General features: G+C 36.7%; 1 protein-coding gene across 1 annotated transcript in view; it reads left to right on the top strand.

Moving 5' to 3' along the window:
• ABI3BP (ABI family member 3 binding protein) overlaps positions 1-27,364 on the top strand; it is a 169,444-nt gene that overhangs the window by 41,220 nt on the left and 100,860 nt on the right. Inside the window, 7 exon segments of the mRNA XM_075168065.1 lie at positions 373-505; positions 7,334-7,515; positions 10,565-10,626; positions 16,765-16,816; positions 17,911-17,973; positions 19,069-19,164; positions 22,511-22,588. Of these exon segments, the coding sequence (XP_075024166.1) occupies positions 373-505; positions 7,334-7,515; positions 10,565-10,626; positions 16,765-16,816; positions 17,911-17,973; positions 19,069-19,164; positions 22,511-22,588 (666 nt within the window).

The following is a 27,364-nucleotide window of genomic DNA, read 5'->3' as shown; positions in this document are numbered from 1 at the left end:
GCACTATCCTAATCTGTGCTCCTGCTGCCTGCTAGCTGCATCCTCTCTTTATGCCAGCTTTGTTCTGCACTTCTTTCCTCTGTTCATGCTCAATTGGCTTCAGAGAAGGAGCAGTCTCCCTTCCTTGCAGAGGTTTCACTTGCCTCAACGAGAAGCCAACAAACAGAACACAGACACTGTCTCTTCCCCCTTTTTTAAATCGTACATTAGAAACGGTGACCATGAAAAAGAGAGAACTGTTGTACCTTTCCCTTCAAATTTAGAGGAGAAGTAGGTCTTCATTTACTTTATTATCCAACTACAAAACTTTCCCCTACATAATGCACAAGAGAGAAACTAACTTGTAAATGGAATTATATGTTTCTTATGTAGGTCGGACCAAGACTCAAAAGCCTCTGCAGCTGGTAGTTGGCACTCTCACCCCAACGTCTGTGTTCCTGTCTTGGGGCATCCTAGTCAATCCTCAACATGACTGGACAGCAACAAGTAATTGTGCTAGTGACAGGTAACACAGCAGAAAACCATTTTTATGATGATTATGATTTAATTCAATGTCATTATCTGATGTGGCTGAAATAAGTTTGACAGTGGAAATTAGAAAATTGGAAGCAATAGTTCTAGATGTGAAGTAAATTAGTACTTCATAAGCCTTTACTTGTCTTGAGTGCAAATTCAGTCAGACGTCTACATGCTGAAGTACAGAGCTTGCTATTTCACACTAGATCCTTTGTTCTTCTTAAACCAATGGCCTTGGCTCTACCTTCATTTGTACGTGAATGAATTGAAAGAAACTTTGTTAACTCATAGGAAATATATTGGTTTAATGTTGGTTGAGAGAAGTAAAATAAGTCCCTTGCTGTGCTCTGGTAAGGGAATGATGTTTTAATGCTACTTGATTTTTGTTTCCTGTACATGGTCTTACCACTACACTACTTTCCTGATACAGTACAGCTTTCATTAATTTTCTGTCGTACGTAAAAGAAGATCTCTTCTACTATAACATTTTTGTTTTGCTGTAATTATTTAAAGAGTGGCACAATAGGTGGGGAGCTTAGGAAGATTCACCAAGTAGCAGTTTCAAGAGAAGTCATAGTGCTACGTAGCTACTCATTTAAGTGCACCATTACATTTTAAGCAACTCTTGGCAAATGAATAAAATTAATCTGCTGCGATTATTTAAATTGTTAATACAGATATTTCTCCTGCTCTGTCATTTTGGTGTTCTCTTTGTATTCTTCCTTTTATGACAGAAGAATTTTTTTGTCTTCATTTACATCATTTGAAGCTATGTTTACTGTCCATTTAGGTCTGAAAAAGAGAGTATAGACTATTGTATAGACTTTTCTTGGCCTTTCCTTTCATTAAAACAGTTCCACAGATCCCAAAACGGAGCAGGGAGTTGAAAAAGGTGGAGTTTGACCTTCAGTTCTTTGAGTAGGGGGATTCGGGGGAAGGAACAGAAAATGGTTTTTCCATGCAAGACAAATACAGAGTTTGTAGATAGAATACTATATTTTACTGTATCAAGTGGATTGTATAGAAAAACAAACACGCTTTCAGATACATGTGAAATAGAAATTTAAAACCTGAAGGTATGGGGTTTGTTGTGAAATACAACTAATTTAGGAACTTTGAGAAATTCACATTCATATTGTTTAAATTTGTTTCCCTGTGATTTAAATGTCCTAATGTCATATTTGCGAGTAGTATAGATTTTGTGTTTTACTTCATTAGTATCTGATGCTTTAAAAAGAAAAAGGTAAGGAAAATAAAGAGAGAGGAAAAAACAGAGAAGAATCCATATTTACTCTTTACATTGTACAGCGCATAGAAGTAGGGTTTTTAAAACCCTAAATTCAGAAAGATATGTGCATGCATCTCCTTTTGTGCCTATCTACAAATCTGTGTTACTATGCAGCTGCCAACTTAATCATACTTTGTGTTGCAAATGTCATAGAAAATGTATTTTAAACTTAGCAGAATTCCTTAAAGGAAAACATACTGCAGCAAAGAAACTTCTTGAGTTTCAGATACTTTTGAGTTACTGCTGTGGGAGTATATGCTGAAAGCTTGTTTAAACATGGAAAGATTTGTTGGTGGTCAACCTCTCATTCTTCAGAACCCCTAACTCTTCATTTTAGTTGTTCTACTAAAAAATTTAAGTGAAAAAAGTGAATGTTAGTGATCATGAAAAAGTGAAAACTAGATTAGAAAGTGCTTTGCAAACTTAACTGGTAGCCATCAGCGATATAATTCTTTCCATCTTTTTATATATGTCAGCGTCTGTTACTTTAAAGTAAACTTGGCAACAAAAGGGTAACAGTATAATCAACTTCATGTGCCAATTTGTGAAACACTCAGTATCTGAAAAATCGTAGTTCAAACCATTTCTTTTATTACTTTCTAACACTAAATGGATGCTGGGCTTCTAATGACATTTAGCTATAAACAGATAAATAAATATATGTGTATGCTAATAGTCTTTTTTTTAAAAGTCTGATTACATTCCTATGCACAAAAGTGCAATAAGTTTTATAATCTTTTATCTACGGCAACACGAAATCACAGAGCAGGAATGTTCTTATATCTCCAAGGCTTAGTTGTTTGTTTAGTGTTACGTGTGACTAAAATAGTCATGATTAAATTGTTTGGAGTTTTGGTTTGGATCTGGTTCCAAATAAACCCATGATATTTATACAAACTGACCTAGTCTGGAAATCTCATAAAACCATGTGCCTTATAAGATTTCCAGTATCTAACTGTTTATGCCCAAATATTTGACTGTGCAAGCATTTTCTGGGAATCTGGCTGAAAAGAGATTTGGTTAACAGTTGGAAAAATAGCACTGGAATTCCTGGCAAGACAGTGTCATTCATACTAATATATGAAAACTTAATGTTTTGCCTATCCATCCCAGAATTTTGCTTCTCTTAGCAGCAAGCTAGATTTCCTTCATTTCACAAGCAAAAGCCCTGTGGTCTGCTTCCTTAAAATGGTCATCATATTTTGATTTCTTGTGTAATAGAAAGGTTAGCTCTAAGCTGAGAAAGAAAAGGTTTCACTGCCTTGCATTGTGGAGTTTAAAAAAAACCTACATAAACCGAACATAGAAATTACAGAAACATCCTTTTGTATAGGACAGATGATAGTCTTTTACATAGAATTTGCAGATACAGTAATCACTACAGTGATTGGCCTATGGAGTAACATCGTACTCTCGTGGCTTCCTTTAAACCATGAGTTTGGTTTTACTGCTTTTATTTCTGCTGTTATTTCACATTTTGTGTGCTCCACTCATAGGTGGAGGCAAGTGAAGTCAGAATATTGTAAAAGAATACTTAAAGTTCTTTAATATAGAGAGAGTTTCAAGAATGTAAACATTAAACATGCCATGGTGTTGCACAAATGCATGTGGAGAGAGGCTGTCTTGGAGAATGTAGGCTCTTTATGTCTTTCCCGTGGCTTGGTTTGTTTTTTTTTTTTGGTTGGCTTTATTATAGCAATTAACTCTGAGTGGAACAGCATCCCTCACCTGCTCATGATACCTTCTGTTTAAATTGTTGGGGTTTATTATCCTTTCAGTTGTCTAGTGAAAAGGGAGGAGGTAAAATTTCTCTACAGTCCCCATGGTGGTTTGCTTGGAGGTATCTCCTAAGGAGTGAAACGTTGCCTGTTAGGGAGAGAGGGAGAGAAATTAATTTTTATGGAGCTTAACAAAAGATGTCTAACGTTTTATAGAGTGCTAGCTGGAAAAGAAGTGAAGTGAACCCTGAAATCTTTTGATTAGTATTTGTTGTAAATAGGAATACAAGTGCTATTCAATAAACATTGTTCTGATAAAATGTACCCTTTTCATATCCCCCACCAAAACAAATAAAGAGTCAAAATTAAAAGCAGTTAAATATTGCCAGGTCTTTGTACATGCTGAGAATCTAGATTAAAATAAATTCTCACTCAGTGTAACTGGGTGTGCCACCTCCTTTCTGAAACATCACCCTAGGATTCACAGCTGTGAACAGCATTCCCAGGACTGTTCCAATTACACTTTACTTGAGTAGTGTATTACTTTCATATTGGTTATTAGGGCCTTGAGTATGCAATCAGTTTTTCACATTCTTACCTCACAGAGATGATGGGAAGTGTTTTATGTGAGAAACAGTGTAGTGTACCCCTCCATTTCAGCCTGCTTTCTGTCATTTTGGGGGGCAATCTATGGAGAGGTTTCTCTGAATGTTTGCAATCCAGGAGAAGCAGTTTTGTAGCTTCTGATACACATAGCAGTCCAGCTGCACAGATTTTTTGTGTATGTCACTGCCACAAGGCGACTGATATATGTGAGTGGTGACTGGATTTTATTGCTTTCTCATGTCTTCAATTATATGTGTTGATTGTTTGGTATTGTATTTTTTCTGAAAGGAAGGTTTGAAAAAGGGAGAAATTAAAATGACAACAAAGTTTAATCAGTAGAATGTTCTCAGGCAGGCACTGAAATTGCACTATATTTGCCAACTTGTTGATCTGGTTTAACAATGAATTGTTGTTCTTTAATAATGAACAACAATGTCAAAACTTGGCATTTCTGAATTCATACTCTATAAAGAAATTATTGCTTTTCCCCAAAAGTGCATGTTGTTTACAATTTGGATATTTTTAATACTCAAACGATTGTGACTTGCAAACTGTTAAATGGAACTTCATTTTGGTTGCTTTTTATTGAAATGGTTGAGGAAATTCTGTCATCACAGTCAGTGTTTTTATTACTTGTTGTGGCAAGTTTCCACCAAAATAATTACACCCTTGGTGAAGTTTTTACAGGCTTGGGAATCTTGGAGTTGAGAGCACATTTCTTCTACGCTCTATGTTTCTATTTCTAATTGCACAGTTTGGCACAACTATGAAAATCTTCTTGTCAGATTTTTTAATAGCCTTGAATTTTAGTGAAAGATGGTTTTTGACGTGCAAGTGTTCTCGGTATTTTAATTCATGTTAGGGAGAAGGAATGTGCAGGTGTGGCGACAGTATTCAAAAATAGAACATTTTTCTACAGTAGAAGCAAGTGGGAGCTGCCACTTAAAAGCCTATTCATTATGAACAAGATTTTGGTGGGTTTTTTCCTCCTCATTTCTGATGCAGCTATTCAAGTTAGACTGTTAAATAACTGAAATGAATCAGTATACTGTTTTCTTTCCGTCACACGCAAGCACTTTATTTCTATCCCATTCAACTAAAATAGGTAGGAAAAGGTAAGGATGAAGATGAAAACAAATGAAATTTTCTCTTTCAGGCAAGCTGGGAAGAAGGTGACTACTTCTACTTGTGATTCCCATTTTGATCATAGATGTATCTATACCTATTCTAAATCCCTTACCGGGACGGTAAGGGGGTCCAGCAAGATGCATATGTGTTGCAGATGGGATTTGTTTATTACTATTAGGTCCTTTGAAAGATAGTGGCAGAGATTTCAAATGAGCTTTTCTTGGCTCTTAATGTCTGTGTGACTATGTATGAAAGGATTAAGAAGATAAAGGAGGAGAAAATTTCCTCATTTTCATGTTGCCAATAATTTCTTGTTAAAAACATTCTTTGTCGGTCCAACTGATAGGTAGATCTTACGTTGCTTGACATGAAATTTGAGTAGATCACAGAAGTAAGGATGCAGATTATTATTTAGTACTCCAGGAATTGGTAAGAAGAGAGAGGATATTCACTACTTATTGTATTTCTTTCCTTTCCAAGGTTTGGGTTAGACTATGGCTTGTTTTGAATGCAAAGTAGTGCAGCTAATGAGGAGAGATTTGTGACCCAACATAAATACTATTTTTGTAACCGTGCAGAATACCTGAATGAGCTGAATTGTAGCAACTAAAACAGGAGAACCTATATTTTTGGTGCCAAGAAAACAAATTTGACAGTTATGAGATAAAATACATAAACAAAGTGAATCTTTGTGTATGAAAATATTTTCCATGATTGGCACTTGCCTTGTCTTAGGTTGTGTTTTAATACTGAAGTAGGAATTTCCCTGTGCTCAACAGTCATCCTTCACATATAGTTTACTCTGGAAGTGCTCTTCTGTAACTTTGGCAAAAGCAACTTTATGCATTGACAGTAGTATATTTGATTCATTAAGTCATTTTAATCTGGACCTTTGATACCTTTTCTGTTGATTAAAGAATTTTTTTTGGTTGTTTTCTTAAGGTCCCTTCCTTTCTCTCCATATATTTTCCTATATAATACCTGCATTAAATCTCACAACCCATATTTCTTTTTCTTTTTGCTTCTGAATGATTCTTGGGCACGTACCTGGGATTTTAGAGTTGTGTTTGGTTTACGGCCTTAATTTGCTTTATTGAAGTGTGGAAAAATACAATTGGATGGAATTCATCCTTTTTGAGCTGATGTAGATGTGAGGTGGATATGGACAATGGATATGCTTTATTTACGTTATGTGTAACAATTTTCAGTAATACTTGGATTAAAGTTGCCAAATCTCTCTGAGATTTGTTTTTACAAAAACAGGAAACCCCACCCCATTCTGGCAGTGATAGAGTATGTATAGTGAAAATGAGACTGAGGCAGGCAGTGGAGTTCTTGTGCCATAACTCTCACCGTTTACATTGCATTGTTTTATACTGGTTAACATCGCAGTCATACTTTTTCAGGGTGGTGCTGCTTGATTGAATTGAGCAATTTCTGTAGAAATGTTTTTTAACTTCATAATCTGTTAGCATTATCACATTATTGATTTAAACTGGTGAAAGTAATGTCTTGGTTTACTTTCTTGTTTGAAGTGCGGGCAATACATAATGGGATCACTGAATGAGGAATGTATTATATAAATGTCAAGTATTACTGATTTTCCCTTGACAATATTTTTGGATTAATTTTGAGGGGAACACCTTCCCCTGGACAGATATAGAAGATTTTGAGAAATTGGTTGAGACTTCCTGACTAATAGACTCATGATTCAATTGACTCGTTTTGGCATATGTCAGAATCACAGAAACTGCTTGCAAAATGAGCTTGCAGTTTGTGGTCAGAACCACACACACATGGTTGTTTGTGAATAAGGAGATGGTTCTTTTGGCCTTTATATAATACTCCTGATGTCAGGGTCTGTATGATGGGGAGCATATATGTATCTAGGAGATGACTGGGCTAGCACTACATTTGCAGGGAAGATATGCTGGCTTTTCTGATATTTGACAACCATAAGGGGCCAGAAAGAACAAGAACAACGGTGGGTAGAAATCATTTTAGTAATTCTTAATGCAAATGGTTGTAGTGAGTTTCTTTGTAAAGAAAATTTTTTTTTTTTTTTTTTGTCGAGCAGGTTCTATACAGTTCGCTACAGAGAAAAGGATAAAGACAAGAAATGGGTTTTTCAGCTTTGCCCAGTTACAGAGACGGTGGTAGACAATCTGAAGCCAAACACACTTTATGAATTTGGAGTTAAAGACAACGTAGAAGATAGTATTTGGAGCAAGACTTTCAATCATAAGACAGTTCTGTCTAGTAAGTATTTAGCAATAATTAACCAAGTAGCTACTCAGTTTGACAGTATTTTTTCCTCCATTGTGGTATTACTTAAAGTAAGCTACTGATCAGGTTTTCATTGTTTAAATGCTATCCTTTATGCCCCTAACAAATTCTTTTAGGAATTGGTGAAACTAGAAATAGTTTGTGTTTGAAAAACTGCCACATTCTCTTCTGGGAAGTGTTCTCTTCTCATTGCAAATAGTGGAGGATCTGCTGCAGGTTGGTAGAACTCTAACAGTGATTAGCTTAGATACACATAAAGTATTCAGTATGTATGTTTATACTACTGACTGGATTCCAAGCTTTTTCCTTGGGCCTTGAATAATAAGATCATTACTAATTTGAGTTGATGGAAAGTATTATCCTTGTTTGAATCTTCTTTTATATCTGCTTTTATGTTCAAGCTGGTTAAAAGCTAGACAGGGCCTGTCCTCTCCAGCATGCATCACAATGGGCCCTTTATGAGTCTGCTGGAAGGTTGAATTTGAAGCTAATTTTCAGTCGAGGAATTATCTAAATTGTGTTTGAAGCACTTTCATGTATGCTTTTGTTTGGGTTTTCATGGAGGCAGTGTATGGCATCTCTGGCTGTTCTCTCAGTCATATTTTAAGCTTCTTCTCCAAAGTCCAAAGACAATGCAGGGAAAGTGACATCAAATTAACCCTTAAAAAAACATGTACTGCTCAAAGAATCACTGCTATCAATGGAGGAAATAGGCAGCAGCAGAGTCTTCCTCCTTTTAAAGAGAGGAAGAGAGCATTTAATGGACATTGTCCAATTTCATTTATTTTCCTCAAGCATTTACATAAAGGTATTTCTCAGCATCATGTTGGTCAGAAGATGCCGCAAACTCCTATGCTCAGTATTTCTAGCTTGAGAAGAATGGGAATTCTCATGAGAGCGCCTTATTCATATGAGATTTACAGCTGAAATTTGATTTGGACCTCAGTTTCAAGTTGTAGGTGAGCTACGTAACTTAATATACTTGAGGATAAGGGAGGGAAGTAGTAGGGTGGCTTGTAACACTGCAAAAGCCCTCATACACCCTAATAAAGAACTTTGCTGGCCTTCATCATAAATTAGAAAGCTGTAACTTTGAAGTACCTGCCCAGTGCCCGTAGAGTCATTTTAGTAGTCCAGAATAATGCCATGGTTACACATGAGCTTAAAGTGGAGAATGGTGGTAGTCTTTTCCCATACCTGCCTCACAAAAAGAAACTCTGCTTCACAGCTCTGAAGAAGGCCTAGTAAATGGCTGTTTTTCCTACATTTTAAACATTTTAAAGTCATCCGTAGAAAGAGTGCTGGAATATATTTGAGCACTTAAAATAGGAGGGAGTGAAGAGTGCATAGTGTTTTTAGTTTAATACTGTGTTCAAGACTGATTGAAATGTCCACTGGCATCACCAGATTTGCACTTTGTATATAATGTATTTCTAAACGCTGTTTCTTACAGACACTATACATTTTTAATAGGCCAGAAGAATCATTCTTGTAAGTTATGGAGACAGATTGAGTTTGATTGAAATATACTTTCTTGTAAGAGTTCATATTCTATTGAATGAGATTTCTTTTTCCTAGAATGTAGCCTTGCGTATTCAGTGGGTGCTTCTGCAGCAACTAAAAATCCAGGGAGCTTGTTGTTACCCTGTATGTCTACATTCAGATCTACTGATAAAGTATCTTGTAATTGGAAAGTTGACAGCACCATTCAGATTAAAGCCTTTCATATTGTCAGTGCATAGTAGGTAGACACAGAAACTGTGGGCAGCAGAGTGAGCATATATTATAAATTTGTAACCAACCAGCACAAGTGACCACTTTTTTTTCTGTTTTAACTTATTGTCTTGTAGTAACTCAAGGTCTTTTCATATATTAAGAAGTATCTCAACCTAAATCAAACATCCTTCACTGTAAATTTTCTTTCCTCACTGAAGAACATATAAATGACTATAAACTGTAATTCCTGTTGCATATTCTTGTATTTGTTGAATCCACAGGCCAAATTTTTGTTATATACTAAATACGTTGGGAGGAGAATCTTTTTTTAATTCATGATTTGAGGAAGACCTAAAAGGCATGGAAATGTTCAACATTTATTTAACCAAAATTTATCAAAAGAGATGAAAGTAGATTATTTCTGACCATCTTAACATGATTTTCTCATGAAGTCAGCGTGAAACTTTGTCAGTTTTCCCCTGTCTTTAGGCCAATAGTAAGTCCTGTTCCTGAGAAGTATCAAGCACTTTGAAATATTTTTTTCAGGATAGTGTGTCAACTTAAATGTCTCTCAATTCATATTTCTTTATAGTTGAATTTTTTTCTATTGCTTATCTGTTTTGGATAGAATTGTGAAGAAATGTGATAACATTTAGCTTGATTCTTATTTACATGCCCATCGACACAAAGGGAGCAGAAAAGCGTAAAGGTGGAAGATGTAGACAAAGTTTGAATTATCATGCTAGAATATAAGAGGTGCTGGGGGGGACTATTTCTCCTCTGTACTTAACAGCTGCATGACAAGAAGCTTCTAATAATAAGAAGTTAAGAGGAAAAACCTAAGAGAAAAATTTCAGAGATTAAATCCATGGGTTACTTTGTTCATATATTGAGATAAAGGAAACCATGTCAGACCCAAAGAGAAGTGATATGCCTGCTCTGTATTGCCAGTGCTAACGGTGTATTTCTTTTAGAAGAGTGCACTTAAAAGAAAGACTAACTATTGGAGACCTTAAAACATGCTGCTTTTAGCCAATCCTTTAGCTCTCTTACCCGCTGTTGTAGAACAACAAGAATACATTTCATTTCCTCTCTATCAAAATGTAAAGAGGAGGCTTTGCAGATGAATTAATTAATCTGGAGAAACAGGACCAAACAAAACTGTTACATGGTGTGTTTTTATACCTTGTAATTAAGACTCCTAACTTTCTTAGCTATTGGAAAAAAGTGAATAAACTTGGTTTGCTTTGCTTTAGACAAAACAAAAAGTGATTCATTGTATTTATTTCTCTTTCTGTCAAATCAGGTAAAAAAGTAAATGGACAACTCCAGAATATGTACAAGTTGATACCTAACTCCCAAACACAGGTATGCAAAACAGGCTTATTTTTTGTACCAGATTTGTATTTTGTATGGTCAAATTTTTGCTTCTCTGTGAGAGTAAAGTGAGAAAGAGGTTATGGCCACAAATTGCCAATATAACAATTCTGTTAAATCTAAGACTAGATAACTGTATGGAGAAGTGTTTATATGTGTGGATTGATAAAGTGATTGAGAACTGTAGCTGAGATGATTATATCTACTGATTCCGGTTTAACAAAGATGAAGCTGATGGTTTCCGTGTGTGGATTCTAAACATTAAAATTTGCTTTTCCCTTTGTAGTAGTCGGGTTTGTTAACCTGTGATATTTGTGGTGGTCAGTTCTTTTTGTGATAAGGTAGTGCTGCTATTTTATAGAGTAATCTTGTGTATATACAGGGCTTCTAAAATCATTAGTCATCCCACTGAATTCACGGATAGAACTCATATGCGAGGCAAGTGTTTGCAGAAGCAGAGGAAGCTGGAAATGGCAATTTAATTTTCTTATCGAGATTGCTAGGCAGTTCATTAAATCCTTGCAGATGGCAAGGTAGAATTTTTAACTGTTTCATCAAAGCATTTGAAGATTTTTAAAAATAAATAAATAAGTATCAATCGTTATTAATTTCTTTTTTTTTTCTCATCTGGCATTTGCCATAACAGCTATCAAGCAAGCATGGGTGGGTTTCATAGGTTCATGGATTCACACACACAGATACTTTTTGCTTCCGAGACCTGAAGCAGAAATGAAGGATCTGTAGGTTGAACCTGTTAGTAGACTAGTTTTAATACAGTGAAAAACAGACATTTTATTCATAACTTTCGAGCATTACCTCCTCTTCTATGAGATTAAATTAGTTTCTTCATATTTCCTTTCCTTAATGTTTCATCAAAGTGCAAGTTTCAGCAGGTAATCTTCTGGGGTTTTTTTTGTTCTGCTTTGTTTTCAAGGTACTATCGCATGAGGTAGACTATGGGATAACTTCCCAAGAAAAGTTGTAGAAATCCTTGGTATAGAATAGTTTGGGTTAGAAGGGACCTTTAAAGGTCATCTAGTCCAACGCCCCTGCCATGGGCAGGGACATCTTCAACTAGATCAGGTTGCTCAGAGCCCCGTCCAACCTGACCTTGAATGTCCCCAGGGATGGGGCATCTACCACCTCTCTGGGCAACCCGTTCCAGTGTTTCACCACCCTCACTCTCTAGTAAAAAATTTCTTCCTTATATCTAGTCTGAATCTACCCTCTTTTAGTTTAAAACCATTCCCCCTTGTCCTGTCGCAATTGGCCCTGCTAAAAAGTTTGTCGCCATCTTTCTTATAAGTCCCCTTTAAGTACTGATAGGCTGCAATAAGGTCTCCCCGGAGCCTTCTCTCCTCCAGGCGGAATAAGCCCAACTCTCTCAGCCTTTCTTCACAGGAGAGGCGTTCCATCCCCCTGACTGTTTTCGTGGCCCTCTGGATCTGCTCCAACAGGTCCATGCCTTTCTTGTGCTGAGGGCTCCAGAGCTGGACGCAGTACTGCAGGTGGGGTTTCACCAGAGGGGAGTAGAGGGGCAGAATCCCCTCCCTCGACCTGCTGGCCACGCTGCTTTTGATGCAGCCCAGGATACAGTTGGCCTTCTGGGCTGCGAGCGCACATTGTCAGCTCATGTCCAGCTTTTCATCCACCAGTACCCCCAAGTCCTCCTTGTAACTTCAGACATTTTAAAGAGTTGACTCATGAGTGATTATTATAAGGGAACAATCCATTCTTCACAATTCTCTTCTGTCTCTGATTTTACAAGCGTTTTCATGGTAGGAAATGGTCATGTATAGTTTCTCATTGTTCATTCTTCATACTGTACAATATTGTAAATGGTCTGTAATTATCAGACCTGGAATTCCTTCAGGAATGGACCACAGTCCATTACATAAATTTTCTTGTAGGAATAATTAGGTATTCATTTAGGACAGTAATACTTTAATTATAGCATTATACAGACTTAGAGCAGTATAATGCTTAAGTTATTGGAAACATAGTCATGTCTCACACTCAAGAGAAAATGTTTTATCTGTGAGTAGATGCTCAGGAAGGTGCTCATCTCATTATGTTTTTGATGAAATCAACTTTACTGTTCTTCCCATTGGTTCCATAAGCATCTTTAAAGTTACATGTGACAGCCCAAGACCGGGTAATTCATTCTGGCATCTGGAGTGCAAGCTGAGTTCCTTTCTTCCTCTTAGCAAACCCTGTGTGCTAGGACCCTGGCTCTGTTATGCTGCTTCTGTGAAAGTAGGGATTCTATTTATGCAAGAGAGTCCTGAGAAAGTGAGCTAAAACAGTTTTCCAAATATTTGCACAGCTTAAGCATGAAAGGAGGACTGGAGCCAACATCTAGTCTTTTTAGTCAGCTTCACAAGGCTTAGCTGCAGAGCAGTAGTGCTTTATCACCCTCCACAGAAATATCATGAAAACATTCCATAGATTATTCTAAAAATTCTCTTATCATTCTCATTTTAGTGGTGCAAAAAGCCATAAAACTAGGGCTGGGAAGCAGATAGTGGCCAGCTCTTAAGTTTACGTTATTACTTCAATTTCCACAGTATGAGGTCGGCTATGTTTCAGCAGTGCAATCGCATCATCAGTGCAAAGCCAGAATGAGTGTTATTTAGGCCAAGCGTTGTTTGTTCCTTATTTTGCTCCAAAGACACAACTGGCTCACATCAGCATGGTTCTAACTCTTCTCTGTAAGGAGACATTTTTAAGGACTATTTATTAAAGCAACATTACCAATCCATCTAGTCATTCTGCCCTTTCAACATCGGTCACATATCAGCTTGTGTTTCTTTTGGCAGGTTCATCCTTTAAGTTTGACTAATGAGAGGGGAAGAAAAGGAGAGGTCTAGGGATGGTCATTCTTCTTTCCTTCGTAAACAATGGGTGGTGGTAGGGTGGAGATGATACATTAGAAATTTATTTCCTCTTCTGTCTGATTAGGTTCCTGTAATTTCATAATGTCAGTCTGAAAGGTGGTGTTCTCCTCCATTTTTCCAGCCAAAAAGAAGGACTCTTAGCTTCTATCATTTGTTAAACTCTGGAAGAAAACATGCCTGCTCTTCCAAAAGTTATCCAATCCAGGTTGACTGTAATGCTTTCTTGAGGAGTCTCTTACATGTATGCCAGTTATTTGTGTCATTTTGGAGTATTGGAATATAAGAGGGGTGGAAAGAACAAGTATCTCTTAAAGTAATGTTGCCATATGCCATTTGACAGAATGTCTGAGAACTGCAGTCCTTTATGCAAATTCCATAGGTATGTGGTCAGAAGTTAAGATGCCTAACTTATGGTATAACTTACATCTCTAATTTTCCTCTGAAATTAAGAAATACCTTATTTGCCATCTTCCTTCATTCATGGAGATGCCACAGTCATTTTAATAACTAATGTTCCTAATACCTGTGTGCTTTATATTCTCTGTCTGGAAAATACAGTTAATAGTGCCATTCCTACAGATGATATGTTGACGTTTCTGAAATAGCCTGTCCAAGTAATAAATTTTACTAGACATAGAAATATCTGAAGTAGTCCCTTTTTGGAGACTGAGAAGAGAGGATTGACAACATGGTGGTAGATTTCAAATGCAGCACCTGCAGATTCGTGCAGGTGAGCAGTGTAATTAAAGCAGCTGCAGAACACGGATTTCATGTCAATGATTTGTTCTTGAGTGAGAAACTAAATTTTGAATGTGTATTAATGTATTTGGCATTTTCATATTGCTGTCATTACAGTTATCCATTATTATTCAACAAAGATAGGATGCTCTTGTCAGTATAAGAACTTTTTACTTGTAAAAGGACTGATAATAATTATGATTAGAAGTTCCGCACTGGAGTTACAAGAGTGCTCACTACAACTTGAGAGCTGTTTATTTGATAGTAGGGCTTCTGATGAGAAATACAATAAAACGAACACCATCTTCTGCTAAATGCATTTCATCCCACTTGTTAGCCACATGAATAGCAGGGTTACTTCAAAAGCTGATCAACTGCAACAAAATTTTTTCACTAGAAGGCACAACAGAAATGTAAACCTTGTTAATAATAAAGGAAAAATAGTAAGCAATAGAAAAAAGATTCTTTTGTATCCTTCATTAATGACAATGATTGAAACTTCCACTTAATTTCAAACCATGTTCATGCCAATGCAAAACTGTTATTAGGAAGCAGAAAATAACGGGTTTCATAGAATAGAAACAGAACCATAGAATAGTTTGGGTTGGAAGGGATCTTTCAAGGTCATCTAATCCAACCACCCCTGCCATGGGCAGGGACATCTTCAACTAGATCAGGTTGCTCAGAGCCCCGTCCAACCTGACCTTGAATGTCCCCAGGGATGGGGCATCTACCACCTCTCTGGGCAACCCGTTCCAGTGTTTCACCACCCTCACTCTCTAGTAAAAAATTTCTTCCTTATATCTAGTCTGAATCTACCCTCTTTTAGTTTAAAACCATTCCCCCTTGTCCTGTCGCAATTGGCCCTGCTAAAAAGTTTGTCGCCATCTTTCTTATAAGCCCCCTTTAAGTACTGAAAGGCCGCAATAAGGTCTCCCCTGAGCCTTCTCTCCTCCAGGCGGAATAAGCCCAACTCTCTCAGCCTTTCTTCACAGGAGAGGCGTTCCATCCCCCTGACTGTTTTCGTGGCCCTCTGGATCTGCTCCAACAGGTCCATGCCTTTCTTGTGCTGAGGGCTCCAGAGCTGGACGCAGTACTGCAGGTGGGGTTTCACCAGAGGGGAGTAGAGGGGCAGAATCCCCTCCCTCGACCTGCTGGCCACACTGCTTTTGATGCAGCCCAGGATACAGTTGGCCTTCTGGGCTGCGAGCGCACATTGTCGGCTCATGTCCAGCTTTTCATCCACCAGTACCCCCATCATAAGCAGCCTCATCCATTTTCCTGAGGAAAGGGCCATCCTACTTGTTGAGATTTGCCTCCTTCCAGCTTCTTAGACTGTGGTATGTGTTTGATATGTACCCAACCATTGCTTTTAAAGATTTTTTTTTTTTTTATATTTAGAATAGAGCAAAAATAGTTATCCTTAGGTAAATAATTAAAGCTTTGTCATCAGATGCTGAATTTTCATGCAAGTGTTCCTTCACATGAAGTAGACCAGATGTCATGAAGTGCAAAATGAACATTAACTGATTCTGACTTTAGTGGTGCATATTTAACACAGAGAGGTAATTAACTGAGTTATTTTCTTTCCTGTAACTCAGATATAACTGGGGGAAAAAATGCACTTTTAGTGTATTTAGCATTTTTATATTGCTGGCATTACAGTCTACCTCCTCTCATCACCTGAGTGTATTATTAAGCTTTCAGAAGTGATTCCTAGTACCCGCGCGTGGTGGTGAATATTGATTTATAATCTTTGGGATCAGCTGATTTCTTCCTTTTAATAAATGTGGGGTCCATTCATGTGTTCCTTATTTTCATGGTATCAAAATGCTGGAAAAGATTCACACTTAGGCAAAAAGTAATCTAGGTCAAAGACAAGTGAACAGCAGGAAAGTCCAAGTATTTAGCATAAAAATGTGAGAAGAACATGGGTGGCTGGCGAATTATACTTTGGAAACAATTTCACCAAATAAAATTACTCTGAGTTAATCTACTTTAAGCAGACTATGCACCCAAGAGTGCTGATAGTTTACAAATGTACACCTGGTTCTGGAATAGTTTGTGTTCTAAATATACTATTCCTGAGAATATAATTATATCCTGTGACCAAATTTGTAAATGCATATGTTTCAGATATTTTGTTGTAGTTAAATTTTAGCTTTTCTTAGCTTTCTGGACTACTCCCCAGTGAGTGCTCAAGAGATTCTTAAAAGTAAAAAGGATTGGGGATTCCTAAGCTGTCAAATACTGTGTTTTTATGAAGCAAAACATCTCAAGCTGAAAAAAGGAGATCAAAATGCAACATTCCTATACTAGTCCGTGGGAATTGAAGCAATAGCGTAACCTTCAGTGACTAGGGCCAGAGCCATATCCAGTGTTAACTTAGGGCAGGTGCAGTATTGGATTAAAGCCCTCTAATTTTGTTACTAAGAAAGTTCAATTACTGTTATGGCAGTTATCCCAAGGCTTTTTTTTCCCCCTCTTTTCTCAGCTTACACTGCGTGATAATAAGAAGTTGGTCCCTGTCACAATAATCAAACAAGGTAAATTTGTATATTTTTTAATTGATTCTTATGCTCTGCAAGAGTAACTTCAAATTAAAATGAAAAAAAATTCTGTCTGATGTGAATGTCATGGAAGTTTCCTTTTAGAATAGGTGGAACCTTACAAACTACCATATCCTTTAATTACAAATACTATTAAGCTATACGTCTTAATAAAATGAGCTATTACATTGCATTATAAACAATGACTTAGCGGAGTCGTTGAATGGATACCAATCAGTTCTGATTGCTGCTAGTATCCATTCTTTTTCTCTTTCAACTGGCTTGTCCAGGTATGTTGATCTCCAGCTGTGCATAACTTGATAGTCAGGCATGAAGGGTAGCAGTATGGGTAAGATTCATGCTACCAAACTTTTGGTGGGTATCTTCAGCTAAGTCATTGACTTAGACTCCCTTCTTCTCCTTTCCTTGCTCAGTGGAGAGAGAGATCTACAACAGACTTAAACATATTGCCCTTTAGAAAAGCCTGTTTCTCTCTAGTAGTGAGAGGTAGTATAGTAGTGTAATCTTTGGAAATTAACTAGTTAAAGATAGCTGATAGAAAACGAGCTGCAGATTAAAACTTGCTAACAGAAATTGTATTGTGAATAATTTTAAATAACAAAATCAAGCAAAATTTCTTTGGAGGTGGTTCACTGTTCAGGGACAGGAAAACACTGGAGGGTGGTGTGAAAGCAAATTACGGTAATTACCGTTAAAATATGACTGTACTGGCATTTACTTCACATGCATCTTTTTTTAAGACTTGTGATCGGCAGGGTAAAGAGATGGCCTGGAGCTGGCCCTATATTAACATAAGCATGGAATGTCATTTTTCACCAAGGATGTAAAACTGATATGCTAAGGCAAAAAAGAGATGCACAGTTAAGAGATGATGTAGAGGAAACACAGTTTGCAGTCTCTTAAACTGAATGCAAATACAGAAAAGATTAGGATGGTGTCCTCATCTCCAATTATTAAGTGGAGGGAAGGTTTTCAGAATACTTAGACTCGTCTCAGGTGTGGTTTTGTTTCTTGTGGGTTTTTTTTTTTTTTTTAAATGATTTTCTAATACCTCTGTGTTGTCTCCACAGTTATTCAAAATCGGACGCAGTCAAAAACTTCAGATAGTTCTTCTCTGCCAGGAGCAATATTAGGTGACTAGAAGATATTTTTATTATTTTTCCTCATCTTTGGCTGAAACTTAGAACTGTGTAAATACTTTTAATTTTCTTGATCTTGATAGTTCTTTCCTTGCATATCAAAGGTATTTTGCAACTGGTTCAGACAGTATTTGTTATATTTTATGGTGGTACAGATGGTTCAAAGATGGTGTAGCCTAAGGGAAATAGAATCATTTTATTGTGATAGTATTTAAAACCAGATACTGTCACTGTTTAAGCCAAGAAGTTCTTTCATACTTCAAGTAAAGTTCTGTGGCAAAGATCTTACTAAGATCAGGGGTTGCTCTTTTTGTTTTTTTTATGGTAGTATGTTAACATATGATCTACAGACACAAATCTCTACTGATATATTAGGCTATAGTGATGTATATTATAACCTTCCATGCAATTAGAGCTTGATGTTAGATTTCGGGGCATAACTGTTTCCCTCAAGCCATTCAGTTTCATGCTTTCTGTTCTCGTTTGACCTATAAGAACACACAACATTGGCTTAGAACATAGAAATAGGGAAAAGTCTATCATATAGTGCTTAGTGTGGTGAACTACTGATCTGCCTGAAATAGATAGGAAAGGCTCACTGCATCATGCACCTTGTGACCAATTTATTCCTGGATTCAGGAAGGTGTTTAGTCCTTTATATATATGGAAATACTTTATATAACTATATAACTTTGGCTTAAGTTTGCTTTGTGTGAGTTTTAATGTATTGATGTGAATCAAACAGATCCTTACTAACCTCGTTTGGTGTTGAGTCTTCTTGGTCCACCAGACAGAATGTCCCAGCATCTGTGATACTGCAGTACTTCAGGGTTGTATGCTCCAGTATTGAATTGTTTTCAATTCTGATTAATCGGTGGTGAAATGGTGGTAATACCATCATACCAGTGAGTGGTGTAAAGGGGAAATAGCACCAAATGGGAGTGATAATTACTGAATAGAACTAACTCATTTCCCAGATACTCAGACTAAACTCCCAAGGGTTCAGTAGTAGTTTCTTACATATCTCAGAGGGCAGGCTGTGTGTTTTTCATCTCTGCTGAAATTAATGGCACACATCTTTGTGTGTAGTGCACCTTATTGTTCCAGGTCTCAATGAAACTCAGCAGAAACTTCCTCCTCTCCTGACAATAGATGACATACCTCAAGCATCCAGGAAAAAACTAGGTAAGCAGAACGATCTAAGCTTGTGTTGTTCATGAGTAGTATCAGAAGCCTAGCGATGTGAGATCATGTATGCAAGCAGAAAAGTCCTTTTGTTTTTCCTCTCTTACCTTCTTTTTTTCTATTTGTTTAATTAATGATTAGCTTGGTGTTATTAAGGATTCATAGAAATTCATTTATTTTAAAACATCTGAACAGGTTTTTAAGGTATTTTGTAGCCATTTAAAAGAATATGCAGTAGCTTTGATCCATAGAGGAAAGAAGGGAAACCAGTCATGTTAATGGTATTTAGGGGTTTGGTTTTGTTTTACAATGTAACTTTTCTTTTTCATAGATTATATCTTTCAATATATGTCTTTAAAAATTGAAATTTTTGTGTCCATTTGAAAGACCAGATTTTTAGTGAATTTTAATTATGAGTTGAGTATATGTGAGAAATTGAGTGTATGTGAGAAATTGTTTGTCGTGGTTTAACCTGGCAGCAGCCAAATACCATGCAGCCGCTCACTCACTCCCCCCACCCCCAGCGGGATGGGGAGAGAATCGGAAAGGTAAGAGTGAGAAAACTCGTGGGTTGAGATAAAGACAGTTTAATAGGGAAAGCAAAAGCCGCGCACGCAAGCAAAGCAAAACAAGGAATTCATTCACCACTTCCCATCGGCAGGCAGGTGTTCAGCCATCGCCAGGAAAGCAGGGCTCCATCACGCGTAACGGTTACTTGGGAAGACAAACGCCATCACTCCGAACGCCCCCCCTCCTTCTTCTTCACCCAGCCTTATATACTGAGCATGACGTCATATGGTATGGAATAGCCTATTGGCCAGCTGGGCCAGCCGCCCTGGCCACACTCCCTCCCAGCCCCCTGCACATCTGGCAGGGCATGGGAAGATGAAAAGTCCTTGACTAGTGTAAACAATACCTAGCAACAACCAAAACATCAGCGTGTCATCAACATTATTCTCACACTACATCCAAAACACAGCACTATACCAGTTAATAGGAAGAAAATCAACTCCATCCCAGCCAAAACCAGGACATTGTTTCATGAAAAAATTCTTATTTATCACCTGTAACTAAATCCATGAAAGAATAGTAGCCAGAAATTAGAACATTTTAGTACAGGTTTCACATGTGTCTTGTGAATGTGCCTGAAACCTGCAGGAAAAAGATTAATTGGGGCTTTTGTTAAAGATATGTAAACTAGTGTGTCATCTGTGAATAGCATAATTGTGGGAAATATAGCTGTCTTTAAAAACCTTAATAATGCCCCCAGTGCATCTTTCACAGATCCCTTGAGTAGAGTCCTAGAGCTGATGACTTTTGGCTTAGCTAGTCTTAATACTTAATTTGAACTTCAAACAACTGGGTCAGATTCTTTTCCTTTCTTATTTCTGCTTTGTTTAATTTACTCTGTCACTCTATTGCTGGCCATGGCACATTCTCAGACTGGCTTGCTTTGCAGTGAGAAAACAGCAGTGCTTGTTCCTGTTAAGATAGTGTGTATGTGTAAGGGTAGAGCTACACAGTAGAATAATACTTGAATGTGTTTGAGTAAGAATATGTTTGAACTGAGGCTGAGTTCCTTAGAAATTAGTATCTAGAAGTATTTACCAGCATTTGACAGACAAATATTGTTAGCATCACCTGTGGCTACTGAAAGTTTAAGCTAAGTGGAAAACTTAATTGCGGTATTTACATTACAGAGCATTACTGTTTTCAATCATGATGATAAAATTATCACATCATTAACTTGATTACTAACATTGTCTTTGAGCAGCAAGCATAGAAAACAAGGTGTTTATCATCACTAGCTTGGTTTTTACATGTAGATGATGTGCAGGTAACAAAGATACCATTAAAACTCAGTAGACTGTATTTTGACAAATCTGTTTTTCATACCCCTTTTAGTAAACCATATCTTAAGACCTCCAATATTAGTTTTGGACTACAGTATCTAGAACTTTTATATTTGTTTTTATTTTCTACCAGTAAAATTATACCTTTCTGCAGGAAAAAAAATGTTGTGTTTTCAGATAGGTCATAAGGTTCAGTAGTGTGCGTGGTAAAAATGGCAGAATGTGACTATGAGCAAAAGATGCGGAAAAAGATAAAGGTAGCTTCAGTTGTCCTAGAGATGTCCAACTTCCTCAGTAGGCTGAGCATAGAACTTGGACTTCTAAATTTAAATGCTCTGATATGTCTAAAATAGATAGTTGATGTGATGCCAGTTTGGAGCCACTCTTTATGGTAGATTACACAAACACCTTTGTGAAAATAACCAGTGCAGGCAAGTGATGTTTTGTTCTGTTTACTATGTGTTCCTTACCAGAGAAGTACATGGGTGTACACACAAGAGACTACTGGATTTCAAAGGAGTGTAAAACAGGGAAGAGTCATTGCCTGGGAAGCAAAAATACTCTGAGAAGTAATTTAAATGTATAAAATAATTGACAGAAAGCCATATTGTCCAAATCTATGTAGATATCCTTCACTGATGCCTGGGAATGATGTATAACTATAATAAAATGCAATAAGGCTTGCGCTGTGTGTGAAGTTATGACTAATTATGATTTGCTGACATACTGCAACTATTCTAATTCTGTATTATTTAGAAAAGTCAAAATAATGCATCACAATATCATATTTCTTGAATTCTCAAAATATTTTTTTTCTGTTTACTTAGTCAAAAACTTACTGGTTTTTTTCAAAAGAGTAGTAGTCCAGAAAAAAAACCACAAAATATATTGCCTTAGTCCTCAGTGGAAAAAAAACAACAGGTATATTACTGAAGTCAAAATTAATTAGTTTTCCCTATATCCGCTGCTGGAATATCTTTATATCTGTTGGAATAGAAGGTTATTGTCATACCACTGTAATTTTTAGAAGTAATGTGAAGGAAAATAAGGACATGACTAGTGTGACAATTCCATTGTGTTTGAAAATTTATTAGACTATTCTTGTATAATGCTTAGAACTATATTATATCTTTGAACTTTGAAAAGCATTTTTGCTGTTAACGCTCAAATGCTAGACAAATGAAAACCACTGAAAACTATTTTGCACTGTGAAAGTAATGATTTGTAAGGCATTAAATTCCTTGCTGTAAATTTTACTTTTAAAGGATCTCTTAATGAACAAAACAATACCAAAAATGCATGTGTTTAACATAGCTAGATAGATGCTTGTATTGATTGTGCAGTGGAAGTTCATTGATTCCTAAAGGTATTCAGCTTTCCATATTTATCCATGTTGGTTTACTCTGGCAAACTGAAGTGGGACATAAATAAATCTGTGGTAGAACAGAGCAGATACAGCTTTGCAATTATTCTCTAATGCCTTTGTCCCTTAGCTAAGAACGAAACTCAAGTATGGCCTGCTGAATCCAAAACACCAGAAGTTCAAGAAATCTCTCCACAGTCCCTCCCAGGTAATGAAAATTCTATTTTTAGAAACTCTGTGGAATATCTTTGTCAAATATATAAACTAAAATTAAATCCTTTTTTGTGTTGCTTAATCTGCAGTTAAAGGCAGTAGTTGGAAAATAAGAAGATAATGTAGCTGAATTAGTAGTCATGATGTGGATAAAAATCTGAATCTAATTTTGGAGGAAAGTTTCAGATGCTACAATTGTTAGGTTTATAGAAACACTTAGAATCAGAACCATATCTTTGTGGGGTTCTAGATACCTTGAAATTGTGAAAAATGGCAAAACAAAAGTTTTCTCATGATGCCCCTTGAACTTCTGACTTTCATTAAATATATGAAGAAGAAAATTAGGGATAAGAGCATGAATGTGCAAAATACATGCATGAGATTAAGACGGAACAGTCACAGTAACAAGCTCTATTTCAGAGGTGCAGAGGATGACAGCATGATGTTCCATTTAAGTTCAGCTTTGAACACATTAATCTTGACCACACTCTCTCTGTGGACTTACTGATCCTATTAAAGTAAATGGGAGCTGTTCATATATGTGGGAAAGGAATATAAAATTTGATCCTAGACTCATATTCAAGGTTATGTATCTGTGAAACATATCCTAACTTATATATTTGGAAGACTGAAGTTTTCTATCATCTACTTGTGGCTGAAAAAATATTGCTTATTTAAAAGAGCATACTCAGATGCTAATTTCTTAAACTGTTCAAAAACATGAAGTGAAATTTTAAAACTCGCAAGATTTACTGCCTTGATTTGCTTAGGAAACAAGTTAGTGTAACATAAATAGACTACTTTATCAAGTGGTATGACAAGTATAACCCTATATTTTAACATTTGCAATCTGAAGGCAAGAAGATTGGAGAGAACTAAATTGTTCAGAGTCAAATGATAAGAGTGACTTTCCACCCACTTTATCGACCCACATTTCGGAATAGTTTAAGCAGACATAGGCCTCTCCATCTTCTGTAGTCTGGCTTTTATCCTATAACTGAGACTGAAGTCTTGATTCTGCTGTCACTAGAGACAATAGTTGGCCTCTGCCAACTTCTTTGCTGAAAGGGGAGAAAGGAGGCTTGAACCGTGGCAAGACTTTAAAATGAAAAAAGAATTTGAGGAAAAAATACAGCAAAGGTTTGCTTTGGTTTAGTTTAGTCATATTATGTGATCTTGCTGACATTACTCTATTCCATCTATAAAGTATTTCCTGGCTGGCTGAAATAGTGTAGCACGTTATTCCTCTGACATCACACAATTCACACAGATACTGCCCTTAAATATGACTGCATTTATTTTATTCCTTAATGCCGTACTTTACGTCACCAGAACAACGCAGTCTTTAAAACAAACAAACAAAAAATACCCTCCCAAAGAATATGTAGGGAATAAAAGACATGTAGGATGAAGTAATGCAGCAAAATCATGTAATGATTGACAACCATCTTTTAGATTAAACAATCCATCTTTTTTTTGCTCTGGAAATGTTTGCAGAATTTTATTTTCCACTCAATAGATAAGTGTATTTGCCAAATTCTAGTTTTAACCATCAATTCCTTTCTGCAAAACCTTCATATGGATAGCTCTTTTGTGTTCATCCTAAATATTAAGAGGAAAACAAAAATGCTCCTCCACAGGAATTTATTATCAAAGGAGGCTCTGAACTTTGCAAGTTTAGCATATGTGTAATAAACAGCTTGCTTTTAATTGGAAAAGTGTGGTTACTTTTTAAAAAACTGTAAAGAATATTTTTTTCTCAACTTCTTGGGTTTTCTTGTGTTACAGTTTGAGGTCTCTTGTGGACTTAAATTCTGCAGTTATTTTACTAAATTATTTACCTTGTCTAAGTAACTGCAGAACAAGCAATCTACAAATACATTTTATAGAACTTTGCCATCTTGTGAAAGTGAGAATTGAATGCATAAATTTATATAATCATCTCTCCTGCAAAATCCTAGTCCTCAGGCTTGCATTCATCTAATCAAAATACATAATTCCTTGTGCTGGAATTTACTGGTTAATCAGGTAAACAGTGTGAAATCTGACACCAGAATTGATATATCACCTTGGGAGGAGAGAATCAGTCCATTCTGTTTCCTTTCGTCTGTGTTCTGTAATTATGTTTATGTACCTGGCATGCAGTAATTCTAACCATAAACATCGTCATCTCTAGACATAGCACAGTGTTTTGTTACATATGGTAATAATTGGCAAGTACTGTCTTTTTAGTGACAAATTGTATATAACCATCTGTTACAACTAAACATGTTCTTATTGCTATCACACCATTAGTTATTTACTGAAATATTTAGAATCATTTTCATCTTCCACTTCATGCTTCCTCTGTGGTTTTGCTTCCATGTCTCTTTTCCTGTGGTGACCATTCCTTTCAGTCATTCTTTGTTGGTCACAGCACCAGTGTCTCATGTTAAAGTATGAGTATGTCACACTATTTACATTAAAGAATGTATTTGTTGTGGTTAAAGAGAACAAAAAAAGAGGGTGGCAGGAAACAGGGAACGGAAAGTGAATTCTTTAAAAGAAAAAAGAAGTTCTTTGCGTGTAATTTCTGTCCAGCCATTGCATATGCAAAAATAACTTGAATACTTAGGCATTTGAGCCAGACTTTCACAAGTAACTTAAGCTAGAGATCTGAGCACCGGCCTTTTGCAAGGGTGGCATTTGAGAGACGGGGTAATATATACAGGCACAACCAATTGAGTTTAGCAATAGGATCTACTTCATTATATTTCATTCAGACTTCCCTATTTGAAGATCATACTGGATTCTTTGAGTAAGGCATAGTAATTATTTGCTGTGAAAGGTTTAAGGACTGGTGCCAGAAGTGGCAACAGAACACTGATTTAAAAGGAACTGTGTGCTGTAGCCGTTGTGTCATCAGTCATGCAAGAAGGGAAGAAAGGAGCTTGAAGTATTTCAGCAAGCGGACTATCTGAAAGGCTCTCTGAGCTGGGCCGCTCAGTATTCCACTGGGTCTTTGTCAAGGGTGTGTTTTGTAATGTGATGCGGTTCAGTAACTTTTTTTGATGTGTTTGTCAGCCAGGCATCCCATCATTTTCTTAATTTCAGGCCTTACCTCCCTTGGCATGCACTTCCATGGAAAGACTGGTTAGTAAGCTCTTTCATGCTTTGTTTTTGCCACGCTTGTTACCATATTTTCCACTTAGGATTAATTTATTCTTAACACAACAGCACAAATTCATAATGCCTTTCCCCACCCCCCCGCTTCAATCTTTAAAATGCTGTCTAATATACCTCAAACTACCACTACGTTTTTTCTCTCAGTTGAATCAAATGTGAGCCTTTTTATTAACTTTACAGGGAAATTGGAGTTAACCAATAGTTAGAAATATCAGCTCATTTGTTTAGGACATGGAAGAATTAATTTAAAAAAAAAAAAAAAAAAGAGCAAGTTATTTCTTTATGTAAGGGATTGTACCAGAAATTTATCAAAGTAGGTTTCTGAAATAGAGAATAGGCTTGAAATGAAAAGTATCACCTGTGAATTCAAACTAGGGTTAATGTTTAGTAGGAATAACTCCTTTGTTGCCATGTTTCCCAAATTCTGCTCCTCCTGTCTTCCTTCTAGCCCCTGAAGGCTTCCCCTTGCATTCACGTGGGATATGAGAAGGAGTGAGATTATTGCTTCCATCAGAATATCTTAATTCCAGTTGTGGAGGAAGAGAGGAACATGAATGAGAGGGTCAAGAGAAGTTAGAGGAAAAATAGTTTAAGAAATGTTGCCTAAATGCATTCTTGCTATATTCCATGCTGTGATAGTAAAGTAACTTACCTTGCTTAGTTGTATTAACCATTTACTTTGCAGCTACCATTGAACTAGCACATTAAGACTAGTTTACCTGGTGCCCTGGAAAAGTCAGAGGCATTTCTCTCTTTTTCTCTAATTTAGCTTTTAAAGCCTAAATTTTCTGCTTCCTGTATCTTTTTTTAAAAGGATGTCTGCTGCTGTTTCACGCCATCCCTACGATGTTCTGTGCAAAACAGAGGAAAGCCTGTTTTCTTTTGTCCCAATTCTAGGCACACTTTTGCGTGTTCAGCTTGCTCAGCTAACTTAGCTGACAGGAGATATGCTTCATATAAGTATAAACCATCTGACCTCTAAAAAAAAACACCAAGCATAATGAGTTCTAAATTTCTGTATTTGCTTTTGATGGGTTTGTGGTGTTTGGTGTTTTTTTTTCATTATTACATTTCACCAATAAGAAATGTTAGCTTTTGAAGTGCTTCTGAGGTACTTCTGAGGTATGGGTTTGTTAGTTGTTGTTTCAGGGTCTCATGGGTGAATTTTCTCCCACAAGCTTCATAGAGATAAATTGCTTTAACTTCTCTGTAAAGCGAAATCCTCCTTCCACTGGTGACAGTAATAGCACAGTAACTGACTTAGTAAAAGCTGAATTGAGTCTGTGGAGATTGCAGCTTTTGTGGCACTGAAAAGCACCATACTCCAAAACAGAAAATAGTATAATGGTTGTAACTGTAGTAGCATCTATGTAACTATTTAGAATCTAGAAAACAGCATGTTTTCTTTGGGAAATGAAATAAGCAGCTTAGAAACCTACGTGATCAGTTCTTGCTTGAAACATGCTCAGTAGATTGTGGAAAAAGCATGGAGAGCATGCTGGGGAAAAAAAAAGTAACTCTATTCTATTGTTTCTCAAAAAGAAAGTGATCTTTTATTAAACCGAATGAGTACTAAAACAGTGTGCTGTATTGATGCTGATCACCA

The sequence above is a fragment of the Calonectris borealis genome, chromosome 1 (genome assembly GCF_964195595.1).
Source record: "Calonectris borealis chromosome 1, bCalBor7.hap1.2, whole genome shotgun sequence".
Lineage (NCBI taxonomy): Eukaryota > Metazoa > Chordata > Aves > Procellariiformes > Procellariidae > Calonectris > Calonectris borealis.
The sequence above is the reverse complement of the archived record's forward strand: the minus strand, read 5'-3'. Positions and strand labels throughout refer to the sequence as shown.